Source organism: Rhinoraja longicauda, chromosome 15 (assembly GCF_053455715.1).
Source record: "Rhinoraja longicauda isolate Sanriku21f chromosome 15, sRhiLon1.1, whole genome shotgun sequence".
NCBI lineage: Eukaryota > Metazoa > Chordata > Chondrichthyes > Rajiformes > Arhynchobatidae > Rhinoraja > Rhinoraja longicauda.
In genome coordinates, this window is record NC_135967.1 from 48,382,893 (window position 1) to 48,405,285 (window position 22,393).

At 51.5% G+C, this 22,393-nt stretch overlaps 1 protein-coding gene across 1 annotated transcript in view; it reads right to left on the bottom strand.

The window, feature by feature from the left end:
- The window catches only part of LOC144600299 (sodium- and chloride-dependent neutral and basic amino acid transporter B(0+)-like), a 35,669-nt gene extending 13,276 nt beyond the window's left edge, over window positions 1-22,393 (bottom strand). Inside the window, exons 1-8 of the mRNA XM_078411866.1 lie at window positions 22,301-22,393; window positions 19,658-19,808; window positions 16,519-16,650; window positions 15,906-16,076; window positions 12,849-12,954; window positions 5,254-5,386; window positions 3,888-4,028; window positions 2,041-2,269 (exon numbers count right to left, since the gene is read on the bottom strand). Of these exons, the coding sequence (XP_078267992.1) occupies window positions 2,041-2,269; window positions 3,888-4,028; window positions 5,254-5,386; window positions 12,849-12,954; window positions 15,906-16,076; window positions 16,519-16,650; window positions 19,658-19,808; window positions 22,301-22,393 (1,156 nt within the window). The remainder of the gene's footprint in view (window positions 1-2,040; window positions 2,270-3,887; window positions 4,029-5,253; window positions 5,387-12,848; window positions 12,955-15,905; window positions 16,077-16,518; window positions 16,651-19,657; window positions 19,809-22,300) is intronic.

A 22,393-nucleotide genomic window follows, 5' to 3' on the forward strand; every position in this document is an offset into this window, starting at 1 on the left:
AGGGGAGGGGAGGATGGGGGGGAAGGGGAGGGGAGGATGGAGGGGGAAGGGGAGGATAGGGGGAGGGGAGGATGGAGGGGGAGGGGAGGATGGGAGGGGAGGGGAGGATGGAGGGAAGGGGAGGGGAGGATGGAGGGGGGAGGGGAGGATAGGGGGAGGGGAGGATGGAGGGGAAGGGGAGGAGGGAGGGAGGGAGGGAGGGAGGGGGGGGAGGATGGAGGGGGGTGAGCGAGGCTGGAGGTGATGTAGCAGACAAAAGGGTTCAGGTGGTGGAATCTGATAAGGAAGAAGTGTGGAATCTCCGGTCTCCTCCCACACTCCAAAGACGTACAGGTTTGAAGGTTAATTGGCTTGGTATAAAATGTAATATTCTCCCTAATGTGTGTGGGATAGTGTTAGTGTGCTGGGATCGCTGGTCGGCATGGACTTGGTGGGCGGAAGAGCCTTTTTCTGTAAAATAAACTAAATTAAAATAATATTGCTGAAAAAACCACCCGATGTCCTGAGTGTAATCAAGACAGTTCCTAATTCAGTTTGTGTTCGTAGAGTTCAATAGCTTTACAGTTATTGGGAAGAAGCTGTTCCTGAAACTGGAGGTCACAGTTTTCATAGTCCTATACCTCCTTCTCGATGGCAGGAGTGAATGAGAGGGTGGCCAGGGTGGTGAGGTTCCTTGATGATGCTGGCTGCCTCCAGCAGATCCCTTTGTTGGTGGGGAGGTCAGTACCCGTGACGGACTGGACAGTGTTCATCACTGTTTATAATGTTCGTTCCAGGGTATTCATGGACAAGCCACTCATGCTGGGACTGGATTGAACAAAACTGAACGACGAGCCAGTGCCGCTGCAGTTGGAAGGCTTCCTTCCATCACGGAGATATTAAAGTTAGTGCAATACTTGCCTGACATTTTACTTCCTGAACGTGCAGTGCCACACCAATATTCCCCTGTACGCCAACGTTCCCCTGTACACCAACATCACCCTGTACGCCAACGTTCCCCTGTACGCCAACATCACCCTGTACACCAACATCACCCTGTACACCAACATTCCCCTGTACACCAACAGGGGTACTCTCGGAAGAATGGGAACAGAAGTTCTAGAGGGGAAAAGAAATTAAGGGCAGGGCCAATTGTGACCGATGTGAGAGGGGAGGTAAATACAGAAGTTAAAGTGTTGTACTTAAATGCGCGTAGTATAAAAAATAAAGTGGATGAGCTTGAGGCTCAGTTAGTCATGGGCAAGTATGATGTTGTAGGGATCACTGAGACATGGCGACAAGAGGACCAGGGCTGGGAACTGAATATTCAGGGGTACACAACGTATAGAAAAGACAGACAGGTGGGCAGAGGGGGTGGGGTTGCTCTGATGGTAAGGAATGATATTCATTCCCTTGCAAGGGGTGACATAGAATCAGGAGATGTTGAATCAGTATGGATAGAAATGAGAAATTGTAAGGGTAAAAAGACCCTAATGGGAGTTATCTATAGGCCCCCAAACAGTAGCCTCGACATAGGGTGCAAGTTGAATCAGGAGATAAAATTGGCGTGTCAAAAATGTAATGCTACGGTGGTTATGGGAGATTTGAACATGCAGGTAGACTGGGAAAATCAGGTTGGAAATGGACCCCAGGAAAGAGAGTTTGTAGAGTGCCTTCGAGATGGATTCTTAGAACAGCTTGTACTGGAGCCTACCAGGGAGAAGGCAATTCTGGATTTAGTGTTGTGTAATGATCCTGATCTGATAAGGGGACTAGAGGTAAAAGCCATTAGGAGGCAGTGATCACAACATGATAAGTTTTACTCTGCAAATGGAAAGGCAGAAGGGAAAATGGGAAGTGTCAGTATTACAGTATAGCAAAGGGGATTACAGAGGCATGAGGCAGGAGCTGGCCAAAATGGGAAGTGTCAGTATTACAGTATAGCAAAGGGGATTACAGAGGCATGAGGCAGGAGCTGGCCAAAATGGGAAGTGTCAGTATTACAGTAGAGCAAAGGGGATTACAGAGGCATGAGGTAATTGGTAATTGGATTACTGGCACCTGAATGTGTCACACGTGAGATTGGGAGCTTAATATTGTGCGCCAAGTGTCCAAGGACGGTAAAGATGCCAAAGCCAGCAAATATGCTGCTGAGACAATCAATGAAGCTGATGATGATGCAGTCTGAGAAGCAGTCATTGTGGAACTTGTTGTAGGACGACAGAGACATCAGGCCCCCCACGGCCACCGACTGGGAGAGGAAGGTTTGAGTCAAAGCGTCTTTCCAAACCTGGTGGGAGAGAAGCAGAGACAGTCAGCTTCCATCCTTACTCCACCTGACCGGCAGGTCACCTCTCACCTGGCTTCAGGTACCCACCTTCTACCTTGGTCATGGGAGCACCATCACTAACAGCACAGCCCCTCTGGAACCTGCAATGTCTAACCTTGGAAGGTAGGTGTACGGGAATATCTGCATGCACCAGCATGGATGCATGGAGGGGAGGTGCGGTCCAAGTCCACAACTTCCTGAGTGGCAGCATTTGCAGAAAGAGCGGTGAACAATGTGCATGGAATGCTTGCCTTTATTGGTTGCAGTTGAGCATGCGAGTCAGGCAGTCAAGGTGCAGCTTTATTGGCCTTGGGTTAGGCTGCATTTGGAGTCATGTGTTCAGTTCTAGTCTCCCATTCCAGGTCAGCTTTGCGGGGTGGGGGGGGGGGGGGGGGGGGGGTGCAGAGGAGGATCAGCAGAATGATGCCAGGATTAACTACACGGAGAGGTTGGACAATCTTCCATTGTTTTCTCTGGAATGTCAAAGTTTGAAGGGAGACCTCATTAAAATAATAAAGTGATGAGAGACATTGATAGGGTAGACAGCCAGAACCATTGTTCCCAGGGTGGAAAAATGAAACACTCGAGGACATAGCTTTAAGGTGAGAGGGGCAACGTTCAAAGAGGCAGTGCGGGGCAATTTGTTTTTCCACAGAGGGTGCTGAGTGCCTGGACTGGACTGCTGCCAGGTGTGGTAGGTGAGGCAGATATCGTGGTGCCCTCTAACAGCCTTTCGGATATTCAAATGGATGTGCAGGGACTGGAGGGATATGGGTTACAGGTCAATAAGAGTTGGCATTATGTTTGGCACGGACAATGTGGGCCGAAGGGCCTCTCTCCTGTGTTATACTGTTCTATATTCTAATCTATCCCACACATTATGTTAGGGGGCAATGTGCAGTCCATTTAATCACAGATCTGGGAAATAATCAAAGCAGATATTTGGATGCCTGGGGCAAGGAGACCGGCTGAATTGGGTTTCCCTGCTGATGAGGAATCATTTAACAATAGTCAATAGACAATAGGTGCAGGAGGAGGCCATTCGGCCCTTCGAGCCAGCACCGCCATTCAATGTGATCATGGCTGATCATTCTCAATCAGTACCCCGTTCCTGCCTTCTCCCCATACCCCCTGACTCCGCTATCCTTAAGAGCTCTATCCAGCTCTCTCTTGAATGCATTCAGAGAATTGGCCTCCACTGCCTTCTGAGGCAGAGAATTCCACAGAATTTGTGTTTTGATGTGGAATTCACAAATTGATGGTGAGGTTTAAATGCCCCAAACAATTGAGATCATTAACATTGTTGTATTAATGGAGTCAAAAGCTTCCAAGATGGTGCCCAACCCAGGCGACCATTTGCGTGCTGGCCACAGAAGAAGATCTACAATCGCATATTACAATCGCTCCACATTTTTATTCCCTTTTCATTTAATGTACACTGCAAATGGCTCGATTGTAATTCTGTGTTGTCTTTCGGCTGACTGGTTAGCACGCAACAAAAGCTTTTCACTGTACCTCGCTCGGTACACGTGACTATAAACTAAACTGAAACTGAAATTGTTTTAACAGGTGAGATTACCTCAATGTCACCCAGTCTGGTGATATCTGACTGGCCTCCAAAGTAGAACTGAACCCCTTTGTGGGCCCCATCCAAAGTGGCCCCACGGATCAGCAGTAGAATTAGACCCACGTAAGGGTAGGTGACAGCGAAGTACGCAAACTGTGGAGGGAAAGCCGACAGTTAGCTGGGCCGACATTTTCAGCACCATAGTTACAACATGAAAGACATTAAGCAGTGAACTCAGGAAACCAGCAACTGCAAAAAAACTAGGTGCTGCAGTAACTCAGCGGGTCAGGCAGCATCTGTGGAGAACATGGATAGGTGACGTTTCCCAGAGTGCTGGAGTAACTCAGCGGGTCAGGCAGCATCTGTGGAGAACATGGATAGGTGACGTTTCACAGAGTGCTGGAGTAACTCAGCGGGTCAGGCAGCATCTGTGGAGAACATGGATAGGTGACGTTTCCCAGAGTGCTGGAGTAACTCAGCGGGTCAGGCAGCATCTGTGGAGAACATGGCATATTGTGTTGGGACCCTTCTTCAGGCTGATTGTGGTGGTGGAGAGAAAGCCGGCAGAGAGATGTGGTGGGGGGGGCGGGAGGCAAAGCCTTGCAACTGATGGGTGGATACAGGTGAGTGGGGATTTGATGGTGGATGGGTGGACAAAGGCAGAGAGATAAGGAGACAAAAGGAGTGAAATGCGCAGCCAAAGGAAAGGATATTAGTGGACGGGGGAAGGGAAAGGCAGGGCAGTAATATGCGTGATAGAGGTGTGCACCTGGATGGAACCCAGGAAAGAGAGAGGGAAAAAGCAGGGGGGAGGGGTTGTACCTAAATATGTAGAATTCCCCCCCCCCCCCATGAACAGTCTGGAGAAGTGTCCCAACCGAAACGTCACAGTTAATGTTTCTCCACAGATGCTGCCTGACCCGCTGAGTTACTCCAGCACTCTGGGAAACGTCACCTATCCATGTTCTCCACAGATGCTGCCTGACCCGCTGAGTTACTCCAGCACTCTGTGAAACGTCACCTATCCATGTTCTCCACAGATGCTGCCTGACCCGCTGAGTTACTAAAGCCCTTTGTGTCCTTTAAAAAAAAAACTATTTGGAGAATTGACTGGGGCCAGGTGATCACTGGTGGACTGAAAAAGAGATGCAGACTCTTTTAAAATATCCCAATTTGGCCATGTGTAAAATTGCCCCTTATGTGGATGAGAAGTTGGGATAACATAGAACTAGTGTGAACGAGTGATCGATGGTCACTGTGGACTCAGTGGACCGAATGAGTTGTTTCCACGCTGTATCTTTAAACGTAAACTAAACTAAATTTTACCTCGGGTGACGACAGAGTTGCTCAGAGTAGAATATGCACAAGTGCAGTTTACCTTTCCTAATTTTTTGATTCCTCTAGCGACTGCAATAAAAATTAGAATCCAGGCCAGTAGCAAGCAAAGAACAAGGTTCATGAGCAACCTCCCCGTATAGTTGATTGAGGAAGAGCGATGTAAGACTTTTTCACTGAATAAGAGAAAGAACATGATGGGTTTGGACAAAGTGGCTTTGTTCCTTTCCTGAACAGTGAGCTCAGCAAGAGAAAACAAGCAATTGAATAATGTTGCTTCATAGACCATGGAAACCGCCCCTTCAGCCCAACTAGTCAATGCCAACCAATATGCCCCGTATAAGCTAGTCCCACCAAGCTCGTGAAAATGTTGCCCCTCGCGTTCCCATTAAAACTTACCCCTCTTACCTTAAACCTATCTCCTCGGGTTCTTGATTCCTGTAGCCTGGGTAAATGTTTCACCCTCATGGTTACCCTCATACCTATCACCCTCATGGTTTTATGTTGTGTTGTTGTTCGTCCTTCGGGTTCGAAGATGACCATGACTTCATTTTCCATCTTATTATTTTGACCGCTGATTGGGATCGCCGCCAGCCTGCAGTCTGCTGGCCGAGATTGAAGTCATGACTTGCGCTTGACTTGGATTTAAATGAGGGGGAGTTGCGCAGATTGTCAGCCTCACTCTCTCGTCCCGGCCTATCGTGTTCCAGCAGCAAGACATAGTCGAGCCGCTGGGGACAGGTCAGGATGCAGTGGATGGTCAGAAGTGCCCTACGTGTCTCACTCTGCCCTGTCTGCGCTCCACGGCGCTTTGCTGGGATCGTCTTTCTGCCCGTTGAACCTTCTGGTGGTTTCCTCCGCGCACTCCGCCGAACCCAGGCTTCACACGCTAGGTAGACAAACCCCAAGCCGCTGGAACCAACGACTTGCTGACTGTACATGTGGCATGCACACATGACAGTGGAGACATCGTGGGGGCGGGGGTAGTCCTGCAGCTGATCCCACGGCTTGGGGGGGGGACGGTCGAGACCGGGGCGGTTCTCTCCGGGGCGGTGGTCCGGGCGGGGAGTGCCGTCTGCCCCACGGGCGGGGAGGGGAGCGCCGCCCGCCGGCTTCTGCTGCTCCTCAGGCCCCGCGTACAGGCCCCAGGCTCCAGTCTACCCCGGGTGCCGGCGAGGCTTCTGTCCCGGCCAGGGAGACACAGCCTCCAGTTGCCTCCAACCCAGCCGTGCTGCCCACGGGAGCCAGGGTCGCCCTGGCCCGTGCCCTGGCCCTGGCCCTTCCCCTTGCCCTGGCCCTTCCCCTTGCCCTGGCCCTTGCCCTTCCCCTGCCCTGGCCCTTGCCCTTGCCCTTGCCCTTGCCCTTGCCCTTGCCCTGGCCCTGGCACTTCCCCTTGCCCTTGCCCTTGCCCTGGCCCTTGCCCTTGCCCTGGCCCTTGCCCTTGCCCTTCCCCTTGCCCTGGCCCTGGCACTTCCCCTTGCCCTTGCCCTGGCCCTTGCCCTTGCCCTTCCCCTTGCCCTTGCCCTTCCCCTTGCCCTGGCCCTGGCACTTCCCCTTGCCCTGGCCCTGGCCCTGGCCCTGGCCCTGGCCCTTGCCCTGGCCCTTGCCCTGGCCCTTGCCCTTGCCCTGGCCCTTGCCCTGGCCCTTGCCCTTGCCCTTGCCCTTGCCCTGGCCCTTGCCCTTCCCCTTGCCCTTGCCCTGGCCCTTGCCCTTCCCCTGGCCCTTGCCCTTCCCCTTGCCCTGGCCCTTGCCCTGGCCCTTGCCCTGGCCCTTGCCCTTCCCCTTGCCCTTGCCCTGGCCCTGGCCCTTGCCCTTCCCCTTGCCCTTGCCCTGGCCCTTGCCCTTCCCCTTGCCCTTGCCCTTGCCCTGGCCCTGGCCCTTGCCCTTCCCCTTGCCCTTGCCCTTGCCCTTCCCCTGGCCCTTGCCCTTGCCCTTCCCCTTGCCCTTGCCCTGGCCCTGGCCCTTGCCCTGGCCCTTCCCCTTGCCCTTGCCCTTGCCCTGGCCCTTGCCCTTCCCCTTGCCCTTGCCCTTGCCCTTGCCCTTGCCCTTGCCCTGGCCCTGGCCCTTGCCCTTCCCCTTGCCCTTCCCCATGCCCTTCCCCTTGCCCTTGCCCTTGCCCTTGCCCTTCCCCTTGCCCTTGCCCTTCCCCTTCCCCTTGCCCTTGCCCTTGCCCTTGCCCTTGCCCTGGCCCTTGCCCTTCCCCTTGCCCTTGCCCTTGCCCTTCCCCTTGCCCTTGCCCTTGCCCTGGCCCTGGCCCTTGCCCTTCCCCTTGCCCTTGCCCTTGCCCTTCCCCTTGCCCTTCCCCTTGCCCTTGCCCTGGCCCTGGCCCTGGCCCTTGCCCTTCCCCTTGCCCTGGCCCTTGCCCTGGCCCTTGCCCTGGCCCTGGCCCTTGCCCTTCCCCTTGCCCTTGCCCTGGCCCTTGCCCTTGCCCTTGCCCTTGCCCTTGCCCTTGCCCTTGCCCTTGCCCTGGCCCTTGCCCTTCCCCTTGCCCTTGCCCTTGCCCTTCCCCTTGCCCTTCCCCTTGCCCTTGCCCTTGCCCTGGCCCTGGCCCTTGCCCTTCCCCTTGCCCTTGCCCTTGCCCTTGCCCTTGCCCTGGCCCTTGCCCTGGCCCTTGCCCTTCCCCTTGCCCTTGCCCTTGCCCTGGCCCGTGCCCTGGCCCTTGCCCTGGCCGTTGCCCTTGCCCTTCCCCTGGCCCTTCCCCTGGCCCTTGCCCTTCCCCTGGCCCTTCCCCTGGCCCTTGCCCTTCCCCTGGCCCGTGCCCTGGCCCTTGCCCTTGCCCTGGCCCTTGCCGTTGCCCTTGCCCTTCCCCTGGCCCTTCCCCTGGCCCTTGCCCTTCCCCTGGCCCTTGCCCTTCCCCTGGCCCTTGCCCTTCCCCTGGCCCTTGCCCTGGCCCTTGCCCTTGCCCTTGCCCTTGCCCTGGCCCTTGCCCTTGCCCTTGCCCTTGCCCTTGCCCTGGCCCTGGCCCTTCCCCTTGCCCTGGCCCTGGCCCTGGCCCTTGCCCTTGCCCTGGCCCTGGCCATGGCCCTTGCCCTTGCCCTTGCCCTTGCCCTTGCCCTGGCCCTTGCCCTGGCCCTTGCCCTTGCCCTGGCTCTGCCTGCCCGTGTTGTACGAGGGCTGGCGGCCGTGGCAGCGCGGCAGGGTGTAGGCTGCGGCCGCCGGAGGCGCGCCGTAAGATGGCGGCGCCCATTCGATGGCCGACTCCGACTCCGCCGCCGCCCGCTAACCAGACCGAACGCTCATTTCCCTATCCTTTCCTCGGGCTCCCGGTCTCCGGCTCCTCGACCAAGCAGGGCGGGGGGAAGTAGGGGGGTGGGGGTGGAGGATGGAGTACATGAGAGGGGCGGCTCGAAGGGTCTGCATAGAGAGCGGGGGGGGGGGGGGGGGTGAGGTGGAGCTGGTGGGGGGGGGGTGAGGTGGAGCTGGTGGGGGGGGGGGTGAGGTGGAGCGGGGGGGGGGGGGTGAGGTGGAGCTGGTGGGGGGGGGGGGGGGGGGGGGTGAAGGGTCTAATGATTTTATACACCTCTATAAGAGACCCCTCATCCTCCTGCGCTCCAAGGAATAAAGTCCTCGCCTGCCCAACTTCTCCCTGCAGCTCAGGCCTTCGAGTCCTGGCGATATCCTTGTAAATCTTCTCTGTACTCTCAGCAGAGAACCCAACCTGAAGACAAATGTGTCATGCCTGGCCCTTGTTTTGGGGCTAAACAAGTGCATGGGACGAGAGTAGGTGTGACAATAGACAATAAGTGCAGGAGGAGGCCATTCGGCCCTTCGTGCCAACACCGCCATTCAATGTGATCATGGCTGATCATTCTTAATCAGTACCCCGTTCCTGCCTTCTCCCCATACCCTCTGACTCCGCTATCCTTAAGAGCTCTATCTCGCTCTCTCTTGAATGCATTCAGAGAATTGGCCTCCACTGCCTTCTGAAGCAGAGAATTCCACAGATTCACAACTTTCTGACTGAAAAAGATTTTCCTCATCTCCGTTCTAAATGGCCTACCCCTTATTCTTAAACTGTGGCCCCTGGTTCTGGACTCCCCCAACATTGGGAACATGTTTCCTGCCTCTAACGTGTCCAACCCCTTAATAATCTTATGTTTCGATAAGATCCCCTCTCATCCTTCTAAATTCCAGTGTATACAAACCTAGTCGCTCCAGTCTTTCAACATATGACAGTCCCACCATTCCGGGAATTAACTTAGTAAACCTACGCTGCACGCCCTCAATAGCAAGAATATCCTTCCTCAAATTTGGAGACCAGAACTGCACACAGTACCTCAGGTGCGGTCTCACTAGGGCCCTGTACAACTGCAGAAGGACCTCTTTGCTCCTATACTCAACTCCTCTTGTTATGAAGGCCAACATTCCATTGGCTTTCTTCACTGCTTGCTGTACCTGCATGCTTCCTTTCAGTGACTGATGCACTAGGACACCCAGATCTCGTTGTACGTCCCCTTTTCCTAACATGATACCATTCAGATAATAATCTGCCTTCCTATTCTTACCACCAAAGTGGATAACCTCACACATCCACATTAAACTGCATCTGCCATGCATCCGCCCACTCACACAACCTGTCCAAGTCACCCTGCAACCTCATAGCATCTTCCTCACAGTTCACACTACCACCCAGCTTTGTATCATCTGCAAATTTGCTAATGGTACTTTTAATCCCTTTATCCAAGTCATTAATGTATATTGTAAATAGCTGCGGTCCCAGCACCGAGCCTTGCGGTACCCCACTAGTCACTGCCTGCCATTCTGAAAGGGACCCATTTATCCCCACTCTTTGCTTTCTGTCTGTCAGCCAATTTTCTATCCATGTCAGTACCCTACCCCCAATACCATGTGCTCTAATTTTGCCCACTAATCTCCTATGTGGGACCTTGTCAAAGGCTTTCTGAAAGTCAAGGTACACCACATCCACCGGCTCTCCCCTGTTAATTTTCCTCGTTACATACTCAAAAAATTCCAGATTAGTCAAGCATGATTTCCCCTTCGTAAATCCATGCTGACTCGGAACGATTCTGGTACTGCTATCCAAATGCTCCGCAATTTCTTTTTTATAATTGACTCCAGCATCTTCCCCACCACTGATGTCAGACTAACTGTCTATAATTTCCCGTTTTCTCTCTCCCTCCTTTCTTAAAAAGTGGGATAACATTAGCTACCCTCCAATCCACAGGAACTGATCCTGAATCTATAGAACATTGGAAAATGATCACCAATGCGTCCACAATTTCTAGAGCCACCTCCTTAAGTACCCTGGGATGCAGACCATCAGGCCCTGGGGATTTATCAGCCTTCAGTCCCATCAGTCTACCCAACACCATTTCCTGCCTAATGTGGATTTCCTCCAGTTCCTCCATCACCCTAGGATCTCTGGCCACTAGAACATCTGGGAGATTGTTTGTATCTTCCTTAGTGAAGACAGATCTAAAGTACCGGTTCAACTCGTCTGCCATTTCCTTGTTCCCCAATAATAAATTGCCCTGCTTCTGTCTTCAAGGGACCCACATGTGCTTTGACTATTTTTTTCCTCTTCACGTACCTAAAAAAGCTTTTACTATCCTCCTTTATATTCTTGGCTAGTTTACCCTCGTACCTCATCTTTTCTCCCCGTATTGCCTTTTTAGTTATCTTCTGTTGCTCTTTAAAAGAGTCCCAATCCTCTGGCTTCCCACTCTTCTTTGCTATGTTGTACGTCTTCTCTTTTATTTTTATGCTGTCCTTGACTTCCCTTGTCAGCCACGGGTGCCTCTTACTCCCCTTAGAATCTTTCTTCCCCTTTGGGATAAGTTGATCCTGCAACTTCTGCATTGTTCCCAGGGATACCTGCCATTGCTGTTCCACCGTCTTCCCTGCTAGGGCCTCCTTCCAGTCAATTCTGGCCAGCTCCTGCCTCATGCCTCTGTAATCCCCTTTGCTATACTGTAATACTGACACTTCCGATTTTCTCTTCTCCCTCTCAATTTGTATAGTAAAACTTATCATATTGTGATCACTGCCTCCTCATTGCGCTTTTACCTCGAGTCCCCTTATCAGATCAGGTTCATTACACAACACTAAATCCAGAATTGCCTTCTCCCTGGTAGGCTCCAGTACAAGCTGTTCTAAGAATCCATCTCGGAGGCACTCCACAAACTCTCTTTCCTGGGGTCCATTACCAACCTGATTTTCCCAGTCTACCTGCATGTTGAAATCTCCCATAACCACCCTAGCATTACATTTGTGACATGCCAATTTTAGCTCTTGATTCAACTTGCACCCTATGTCGAGGCTACTGTTTGGGGACCTGTAGATAACTCCCATTAGGGTCTTTTTACCTTTACAATTCCTCATTTCAATCCATACTGATTCTACATCTCCTGATTCTATGTCACCCCTTGCAAGGGAGTGAATATCATTCCTTACCAACAGAGCAACCCCACCCCCTCTGCCCACCTGTCTGTCTTTTCTATACATTGTGTACCCCTGAATATTCAGTTCCCAGCCCTGGTCCTCTTGGAGCCATGTCTCAGTGATTCCCACAACATCATACTTGCCCATGACTAACTGAGCCTCAAGCTCATCCACTTTATTTTTTATACTTCGCGCATTTAAATACATGCATACAGATGCATACAGAAGGGGACAGGCAGGTGAATGTGCTAAGATCATCTCACTCTGCCAGTCACATCACCCACGTGCCTGATCCACCAGGTACCAGTTTCGAAGGACCAGGGTTTTGCTTTCTAGAATGTTCCTGGGTGTGCCGTTTCCCTGTGTATAGTCACCACTGGAGCTATGTGGACGCAGGATGTTTCATGGGGAGGGAGGAAGTTGTGTCTGGAAGCTCTCGAGAAATGTTCCCTTTCTCCGGGCAACATCTCATGGTCATAAGCGATAGGAGCAGAATTAGACCATTCGGCCCATCTAGTCTACTCCGCCAAGCAATCATGGCTGATCTATCTCTCCCTCCTAACCCCATTCTCCTGCCTTCTCCCCATAACCTCTGACTCCCGCATTAATCAAGAATCTATCTATCTCTGCCTTAAAAATATCCACTGACTTGGCCTCCACAGTTTCCATTGCAAAGAATCCCACAGATTCACCACCCTCTGGCTACAGAAATTCCTCCTCATCTCCTAAAGGAATTTCCTTTTATTCTGAGGATAAGTCCTCTGGTCCAAGACTCTCCTACTAGTGGAAACATCCTCCCCACACCCATTCTAACCAGACCTTTAACTATTCGATAAGTTTCAATAAGGTGCCATCCAGAACTTGGAGTTGGATTCATCTGTTCTTGCAGCAAAAATGGCCAAGATTCCCGGTTACCTCAGTAATTACTGCCTCTGCCCTGAATGACTGACCCTTTTCCATGCTTAGGTTTAAGGTGAGAGGGGAAAGTTTTACTGGGAACCCAAGGGGCACATATGGAATGAGCTGCCAGAGGAGGTCGTTGAGGCAGATACTAAAACAGCATTTAAAAGGCACTTGGACAGATACATGGATAGGAAAAATTGAGATGGACGTGGGCCAAATCTGGATAAATGGGACTAGCTTAGATAGGCTATTTTGGTCAGGTTGGGCTGAAGGGCCAGTTTCCATGCTGTATGACTGGAGGATGTCAACAATCACTGGAATGTTTATACTTACTCCCAATAAATTTCACTTGAAGACTTTGGGATAATTCGATTTTCACAGGTTTTGTTTCTAATTATTATGTATCCTCCAGATGACATTGAGACGTTGCATAGGATTTCTGAAACAAATGATCATGAGGGTCAGTTAGAGTACGTCGCAGTAACGAGCCGTACCACCCACGTTGTCTCCACCCCCCCCCCCCCCCCCCATTGTAGGCCTTCCTCATCACCCTTCCCACCAACATCACTGACAAGGCCAACACTTACTGTCCTTGAGAAGGGGGTGGTACGTAGGACAGTGCAGCACAAGAACAGGCACTTCGGCCCACAATATCTGTGCCAAACATGATGCTGACCAACTCTTATCTGCCTACACATAACCCATATCCCTCCATTCTCTGCATACCCATATGTGCCTACCCAAAAGACTCTTAAACGCCACTATAATATCTGCCTCCACCACCACCCCTTAGAGATCTGTTGGTCAGAGAACATCCGTTGGGCATGAAGGTGCAGAATTTACACTCAGTAATATATTCCAAGCCACATTTCTTTTCAAGCCCAATGATCAGATTGGTTCAGTAGCATCTGCAGGAAGCTACTTATTGTAATGCTTCTTATTGTAATCAAGCAGCCCAATGAAAATTCTAATTTCAAATAAAATCTTGATCTGAGCATAGTTCTTCACTTCTGATCAGTGTAAGCAACAGGCATGTAATCTGCTATCTCAGGCATCAAAGGTTTCGGATATGGATGGAAGCGGGAGATGTAAATAGTCGCCGATCTCCGTGATCACATGGATCGATGACTGACGGGGCTGTGGAGCTGGTGCCTGTGTACGTACACTTGCCCCAGGGGAGGGATGACAACCATCCCATGCAACCCCTCTGCTCTTTCACATCTCTTCTCTACCTGTAAGCAGAGCACATTTTCTAAATATTCTAATGATCACTATATTCTGCAGTCTGTATCTTCCCCTTTGTACTTGAGTTTAACCTTATTATATTTATGCATCTTTTTATCGGATCTGATGGGATAACATGCAAAGCAAGGCTTTTCACTGTACCTCTGTACACGTAACAAGAATAAACATAAACCTAAGGCTAAGCCCGAATCGGCTCCCATTTCGATCAGTGTTTACTTTTTATCCCCTGGTCAAAGATCCAAATGCTAAAAGTAATCTTGTACCATCACCCTTTTTAAATATTTTGTTACAGTGCATCATCTCTCTCTGCATTCCTCAATGCTTGCTAGCAATGTGGACAGACACAAAATGTTGGAGTAACTCAGCGGGACAGGTGGCATCTGTGGAGAGAAGGAACGGGGGGATGGGCGTTTCGTGCCGGGACCCTTCTTCAGTGAGGAAACTAACAAAGTTGTACTTTTCTCACCAGGGTGAAGTCGCTCGTGTAGTTCACAAAGCAACGTCCAAGGTCCAGCTCCCGCCCAACCTGTCTCTCACTCTGATCTCACCCCGTTAGCTCAAGATGGGCAAAGCAACACTGCGCTCCACATCACATCTTGATTTGACAATGATTCCTCACATTGTGCCGGCAGATAAGAATGCCAATGATTTTTGAAGTCTTTTATCATAACTGCAAGTCCCTGCCTCTTGAGTTCATCCTCTTGAACTGACATGTCATGTTTGTTTCTCACATCTCTGTTATCCGTTGTACAATGGAGTCTTCCATGAAGTTTAATCTGTGAATACTTTTGCCCATTTACATTTTAAACTATGAAGCAGCAGACATCAAAAGTGTCAAGTTGTGTAACCGGAGCTAATCATTCCTGTATAAAGGAACTGTTGCTAACATTCATTAGACTATGCTCTAGATGCAATCTAGATTTACTCATTTAACCATAGAGAACTACAGCATGGAAACAGGCCCTTCAGCCCATTGAATCCGTACCGACCATTATCCATGCCTAGGTAGACACAAAATGCTGCAGTAGCTCAGCAGGTCAGGCAGCATCTCTGGAGAGAAGGAATGGGTGACGTTTCGGGTCGAGACCCTTCTCCAGGCTGAAGAGGAGTCTCGACCCAAAACATCACCCATTCCTTCTCTCCAGAGATGCTGCCTGACCCGCTGAGTTACTCCAGTGTCTTCTTTTGTAACCCGTCATCTGCAGTTCCTCGTTTCTACAATAACCCAATACCAATGCTTCCACTCAGCCCGACTGAGAAATGTCATTGGATGTGACACGATGGCTCAGAGATTAGGTCTAAAAGTTGGCGAGCCAGGTTGCAACTTTAGACAACTTTGGTCAGGCTGAATTTGGAGGTTTACCAGGATGCTGACTGGATTAAAGGCTTTTAGCTAAAAGGAGAGGTTGAACACACTTGTGTTGCTTTCTCTGGAGGGGCAGAGTCTGAGGGGAGACCTGACGGAAGTACATGAAATCATGAGTAGTGTAGATAGGCTGGAGAGTTAGAACCTTTTACCCAGGATGGAAAATGTCAAAGACTGGAGGGCAAAGCTTTCAGATGAGTGAGGCAAGGTTTAAAGGCAATATGTTGGGCAAGTTTGTTTTTACACAGAGGGTGGTGGTGACTGGAACATGTTGCCAGGGGTGGTTATGGAGACAGATATAAGAGCAGACCAGGTACAGACAGAAGGGATCATTTGGATTGGTATGGTGATCGGTGCAGACATAGTGGGATGAAAGGCCTGTGTCTGTGCTGTAATGTATGTACAGTGTTCTGTTCTGTCAGTCACAGTCATAGAGTCAAACATATAGAAACAGGCCTTTCAGCCCAACTGGCCCATGCCCCTTCAATGCTTATCCCACCTGACTGCGTTAAACCTTCCTATCCACGTACCTGTCCAAATGTTTTTTTAAATGCTGTAATAGTCCCTGCCACAACTACCTCCTCTGGCAGTTTGTTCCATACACCCACCACCCTCTGGGTGGAAAGGTTGGCCCTCACATTAAACCAATGTCCTCTGGTTCTTGATTCCCCACCCTGGGGAAAAGGACTTGTGCGTTCACCCCATGTATTCCCTTTGTGCTTTCATCCACCTCTGTGCAATCAGCCCTCAGTCTCCAGCGCTGCAAGGATGTAGCTTACCTGCCTGTTCCAGGGCGGCGCAGGTTTTATTGGGTCCCCACAAACTGGAGCAGTCAGCCCAGGGCAGGGGGAACTGGAAGGAGGCGAACAGGTAGTACAGGCCGTAGGCAATGATGGCGTTATAGTAGGTAGCTTGAATTATCGCCATACTGAATGACACAATTCCCAAACCTACCAACGTACAGAGAGAAGTGGGTTAGAACAGAGCATCAAATCATCAAATCTACAGCAATGCAGCACAAGAACAACTTTTATCTGTCTGCATCTGATCCATGCCCCTCCGTTCTCTGCATATCCATGCGCCGCCTATCTAAAAGTCTCTGAAATGCCACTATTCTATCTGGCTCCACCTCCACCCCCGGCAGTGCGTTCCAGACCCCCACCGCCCTCTGTGTAGGTTCATTGGACTGCAAATTGTCTCTTGTGTAGGAAGTGAATGAGAAAGTGGGATAACATGGAACTAGTGTGAACGGGTGATCGATGGTTGGCGTGGACTCGGTGGGCCGAAGGGCCTGTTTCTATGCTGGAAACTTCTTCAGGGTGGAGCCTGGGTCCCTGGCGATGTGAGGCAGCTGCTCTACCCACTGCACCACAGTGCCGACCAAACACTGACCTTGAAGGATGGGTACAACTTTCCACGCTTCCAGTGGTCCCAGGCTGGAGAACTGTCCCAAGGCAGACTCCAGGAAGACCATCGGTATCCCGGTGAATGTCATCATGATTGCGTAGGGAATGAGGAACGCCCCTGGAAAAGAGGGAAGGGAGAGGTTGGAACGGCACTGGTCATGAGGGGGAGGGGAGGGGGGGGGGTGAGTAGGATGGGACAAAGGCCAGAGATGAAATGACAGAAGGTGCGAGACAAAAGCTGCAGGTTGTGCGGCTGGTGGACGGAACGTGGGTGAGGGGGTGCGGAGGAAGAGGAGGCAGTTTAGGTGGGGTACAGGGGAGAGAGTGGGGGACCTGCAACCCTCACATCCCAGCCACACAGAGCAGGTCACAAGACCTGCTGCAATCAGGAGGCTGCATGCAAGCATTGCTGCCTCATCCCCTACGGATGCACAGTGAATGCATGTGTGTGCGGGGGTGGGACGGGGGTCAAAGGGGAATTAGAACTGGCCCAGTGTTGGCCCCAGAGGCTGGATGCACTCACACCAGTACCCAGCGGCCTTGGCCAAAGTTCTTCTTGTCAAGGACTTGAGGCCACAGCCTCAGAAATAAAGAACGTTCCTTTCGGAAGGAGATGAGGAGGAATTTCTTTAGTCAGAGAGTGGTGAATCTAATAATAATACTAATATAATAATATATTCCTTTATTTGTCCCACATCAGGGAAATTTGCAGTGTTACAATAGCAAGAAACATTCATTATAAATAAAAATAAAGACAAGGATAATTGTCGTCATTTACTATGTTTTTCCTTTACTGTTACTGTTGACTGGTCTGTTGACTGGTCCGTTGACTGGTCTGTTGACTGGTCTGCTGGGAGCAGTGCTGGTTGTGCGGTCTCACAGCAGCGGGAAGGAAGGACCTACTATATCTCTCCTTCACGCACTTGGGGTGAAGGAGTCTGTCCCTGAAGGAGCTACTCAGTGCAGTGACCGTGTCCTGCATGGGGTGGGAGTCGTTGTCCAGCATCGATGTGAGCTTTGCCATCATCCTCCTCTCTCCCACCGCCTGCACTGAGTCGAGGGGGCAACCCAGGACAGAGCTGGCCTTCCTGACCAGCTTGTCGAGTCTCTTCCCTTCCACCGCTGAGATGCTGCTGCTCCAGCAGACCACTCCATAGAAAATGGCCGATGCCACCAGTGTTGTAGAAGGTCCTTAGGAGTGCCCCCTGCCCTCCAAAGGACCTGAGTCTCCTCAGCAGGTAAAGTCTGCTCTGGCCCTTTCTGTACAGTGCATTGATATTTTCGGACCAGTCCAGTTTATTGTTGAGGTGGACACCCAGGTACTTATAAGAATCCACCCTCCCGATGTCCATTCCCTGGATGTTCACCGGTGTCGGGGGGACCTGGCTGCGCCTGCGGAAATCTACTACCATCTCCCTGGTTTTCCCCGTGTTGATCCGGAGGCAGTTCCGCTGGCATCAGTCCACAAACTCCTTGATCAATGCTCTGTACGCCCTGTCCTCGTCGCCCGTGATGAGGCCGACGATGGCAGTCGTCAGAGAACTTCTGTAGATAGCAGTCTGCAGAGCTGTGCCTGAAGTCGGCAGTGTACAGGGTGAACAGGAAAGGAGCTAGCACTGTTCCCTGCGGAGCCCCTGTGCTGCAGACCACCCTGTCCGAGACATAGTCCTTTGTCCTCACATACTGTGGTCGGTTGGTGAGGTCATCCAACATCCAGGATGTGAGGTGGTGATCCATTCCTGTGCGCTCTAGCTTGCCCCCCAGAAGCTATGGAATTCATTGCCACAGAAGGCTGTGGAGGTCAAGTTAGGTTAGGTAAGGGGGAAGTGCAGCAAGACCTGGGTGTCCTTGTACACCAGTCACTGAAAGTTGGCGTGCAGGTACAGCAGGCAGTGAAGAAAGCTAACGGAATGTTGGCCTTCATAACGAGAGGATTTCAGTATAAGAGTAAAGAGGTTCTTCTGCAGTTGTACAGGGCCCTGGAAAGACCACATCTGGAGTATTGTGTGCAGTTTTGGTCTCCTAATTTGAGGAAGGACATCCTTGTAATTGAGGCAGTGAAGCGTAAGTTCACGAGATTGATCCTTGGGATGGCAGGACTGTCATATGAGGAAAGATTGAAAAGACTAGGCTTGTATTCACTGGAGTTTGGATTGATGAGAGGGGATCTTATAGAGATATATAGAGATATATAAAATTATAAAAGGACTGGACAAGCTAGATGCAGGAAAAAAATTCCCAATGTTGGGGGAGTCCAGAACCAAGGGCCACAGTCTAAGAATAAAGGGGAGGCCATTTAAAACTGAGGTGAGAAGGACCTTTTTCACCCAGAGAGTTGTGAATTTGTGGAATTCTCTGCCACAGAGGGCAGTGGAGGCCAAATCACTGGATGGATTTAAGAGAGAACTAGATAGATATCTAGGGGCTAGTGGAATCAAGGGATATGGGGAGAAGGCAGGCATGGGTTACTGATTGTGGATGATTTGCCATGATCACAATGAATGGCGGTGCTGGCTCGAAGGGCCGCAAGGCCTCCTCCTGCACCTATTTCCTATGTTTCTAAGTCAGTGGATATTTTTAAGGCAGTTGGATAGATTCTTGATTAGTGCGGGTGAAGCAGGAGAATGGGGTTGAGAAAGAGAAATAGAACAGCCCATGATTGAATGGCGGACTAGATGGGCCGAATGGCCTAATTCTACTATCACTTATGACCTTATGACGTGATTGAGTCCTGTATCCAGCACAACAAGCAGGGGGGATGTGTTGCAGACTGACCAGGCTGTGCACAGCTGGGACCCCCAGCACTGCCACACAATCGCGCTCACACAACGCACAATCGCCTTCCGGAAGAATTTGGGGGTACGGAATACAATTTGCTCTCAGGTAATTAGTGTGGGGGGGGGGGAGGTTCAGCACTGTACAGCAACTGCTCCCTGCTCTCTGCTCCCTGCTCCCTGCTCCCTGCTCCCTGCTCCCTGCCCAATGCTCCCTGCTCCCTGCTCCCTGCTCCCTGCTCCCTGCTCCCTGCTCCCTGCCCAATGCTCCCTGCCCAATGCTCCCTGCTCCCTGCTCCCTGCTCCCTGCTCCCTGCTCCCTGCTCCCTGCCCAATGCTCCCCAGCCTCACCTCCACCGTTCTTGTAGACGAGGTAGGGGAACCTCCACAGGTTGCCCAGTCCCACTGTGAAGCCGATTGCCGACAGCATGTAGTCCGCCTTCAGCGACCAGTTACCACGCAGACGGTTCTCATCCTTGTGCTTCAGACCGCCTTCTCTCTTCTGCCGGGGAGAGAGAGAGAGAGAGAGAGAGAGAGAGAGAGAGAGAGAGAGAGAGAGAGAGAGAGAGAGAGAGAAAGAGAGAGAGAGCAGAGGTGGGAGCACAAACGATTTGCCAGCTGGAGATCTGAAACCCAGCGAGCATGGACTGGCCACACTAACCATCCGCTCACCCACATGTACGCCCTTACAGAGGAAACAATCCAAGTCGTACAACGGGCAGATGTGTGGGAAGGAACTGCAGACGAAGATGGACACAAAAACCTGGAATAACTCAGCGGGTCATAGAGTGATATGACGTGGAAACAAACAGACAGGCCCTTCAGCCCAACTTGCCCACACCGGCCAAAAAGCCCCAGCTCCTCTCGTCCTACCTGCCGGCATTTGGCCCATATCCTTCTAAACCTGTCCTATCCATGCACCTGATGGAGGAGGGATCGGGAAAGGTGTTGTATCTCCTACGGTTGCTGGGGAAAGTACCTGGGGAGGGTGGAGATAGGAAGATGTGGCTCGAGGTGGGATCCCGTTGGAGGTTCAGTTCAGTTTAGTTTATTGTCACATGTACCAAGGTACAGAGAAAAGTTTTTGTTGCGTGCTAACCAGTCGGCAGAAAGACAATCCATGACTACAATCGAGCAATTTACAGTATATAGATACACGATAAGGGAATAACGTTTAGTGCAAGGTAGCCAGCAGAGTCCAATCAAGGAGAGTCCGAGGGTCACCAATCAGGTGGATAGTAGTTCAGCACTGCTCTCAGGTTGTGGTAGGATGGTAGTTGCCTGATAACAGCTGGGAAGAACAGCATATAATCCTCCAACACTTTCGCCACCTCCAACGGGATCCCACTACTGGCCACATCTTCCCATCTCCACCCCTTTCTGCGTTCCGCAGAGACCGTTCCCTCTGCAACTCCCTGGTCAACTCATCTCTTCCCGCCCAAACCAACCCCTCCCCAGGTACGTTCCCCTGCAACCACAGGACATGCAACACCTGTCCCTTTACCTCCCCCCTTGACTCCGGCTAAGGACCCCGACAGTCTTTTCAGGTGAGGCAGAGGTTCACTTGCACCTCCTCCAACTTCATAGACAATAGGTGCAGGAGGAGGCCATTTGGCCCTTCAAGCCAGCACCGCCATTCAATGTGATCATGGCTGATCATTCTCAATCCCCATATCCCCTGACTCTGCTATCCTTAAGAGCTCTATCTAGCAGTTCCAGGTGTCAACTTCTGTACATCGGCGAGACCAAGCGCAGGCTCAACAATCGTTTTGCTGAACACCTCCGCTCAGTCTGCCTAAACCTACCTGATCTCCCAGTTGCTCAGCATTTCAACTCCCCCTCCCATTCCTCATATTTCCGCTTGGGTAGTTTACACCCCAACGGTATGAACATTAATTTCTCTAACTTCAAATAGTCCCCGCTTTCCCTCTCTCTCCATCCCCTCTCCCTTCCCAGTTCTCCCACCAGTCTTACTGTCTCCGACTACATTCTATCTCTGTCCCGTCCACTCCCTTGACATCAGTCTGAAGAAGGGTCTCGCCCCGAAACATCACCCATTCTTTCTATCCAGAGATGCTGCCTGACCCGCTGAGTTACTCCAGCATTTTGTGTCTGCCTACAGCTAGGAATAAACTGTCCCTGAATCTGGAGGTGTGTGTTTTCACACTTCTATACTTGCCTAATGGGAGAGGGAGAAGAGTGAATGACTGGTCCTTGATTATGCTGCTGGCCTTGCCGAGGCAGCGTGAGGTAGAAATGGAGTCAATGGAAGACAGGTTGGTTTGTGTGATGGTCTGGGCTGTGTCCACAATTCTCTGCAATTTCTTGCGGTCTTGGATGGAGCTGTTCCCAAACCAAACTGTAATGTATCCTGATGAAATGCTTTCTCTCCACAATGCTGAAGGGGGATGTTCGGCCCATTGATTCTGGCTCACGGGGCAACCCTATTCCCCCCCACCCTCCCTGCACCCACCAACACTCGAGGGAACTTACAGCAACTGATGAACCCAGCGGCCCGCAATAGCTTCCGGATGTGGGAGGAACTGGAGCACTTTGGAAAGGCCACGTGGCCACTGGGGGAGGGAGCATGGAAACTCCACCGGAGGGTCAGGGCTGACTCTGGAACACTGGCAGTGGGAGGCCACAGCTCCACCTGTGATGGACGTCACTTCAGATCCACATTTTAGCAAAATACTCACCGACCTTTTTCCCGGTTTGACTTTATTTGCTTTACGGGACATCTTTACAGGAAGTGAATGAATCAACTCGGCCGGACAAAAGGAAGCTTGCTGCTTTGGAACTTGTGCCTTAAGGTTCCTGTGGCCTGGGTCCACATTGGCTCGTTCTTCAGCTGTCCTGTTGCAGAATCCAACCTTGTGCGGGCAAGTTACAACTTGGCTAAGTAACCAAGTAGCATCTTCACGAGCTACGAGGGAGGTTTGCCGATGTCAGCATCGAACCAGCGCTCCTGGGGGTGTGAGGCAGCAGCACTACCTGCTGAACGGACGGTCTCAGGCCACTTTCCTCCTGACCAAAAGCATTTGGAGCTGACGGGCTCAGCGCCGGGACCTTAGATAGCGGAGACAT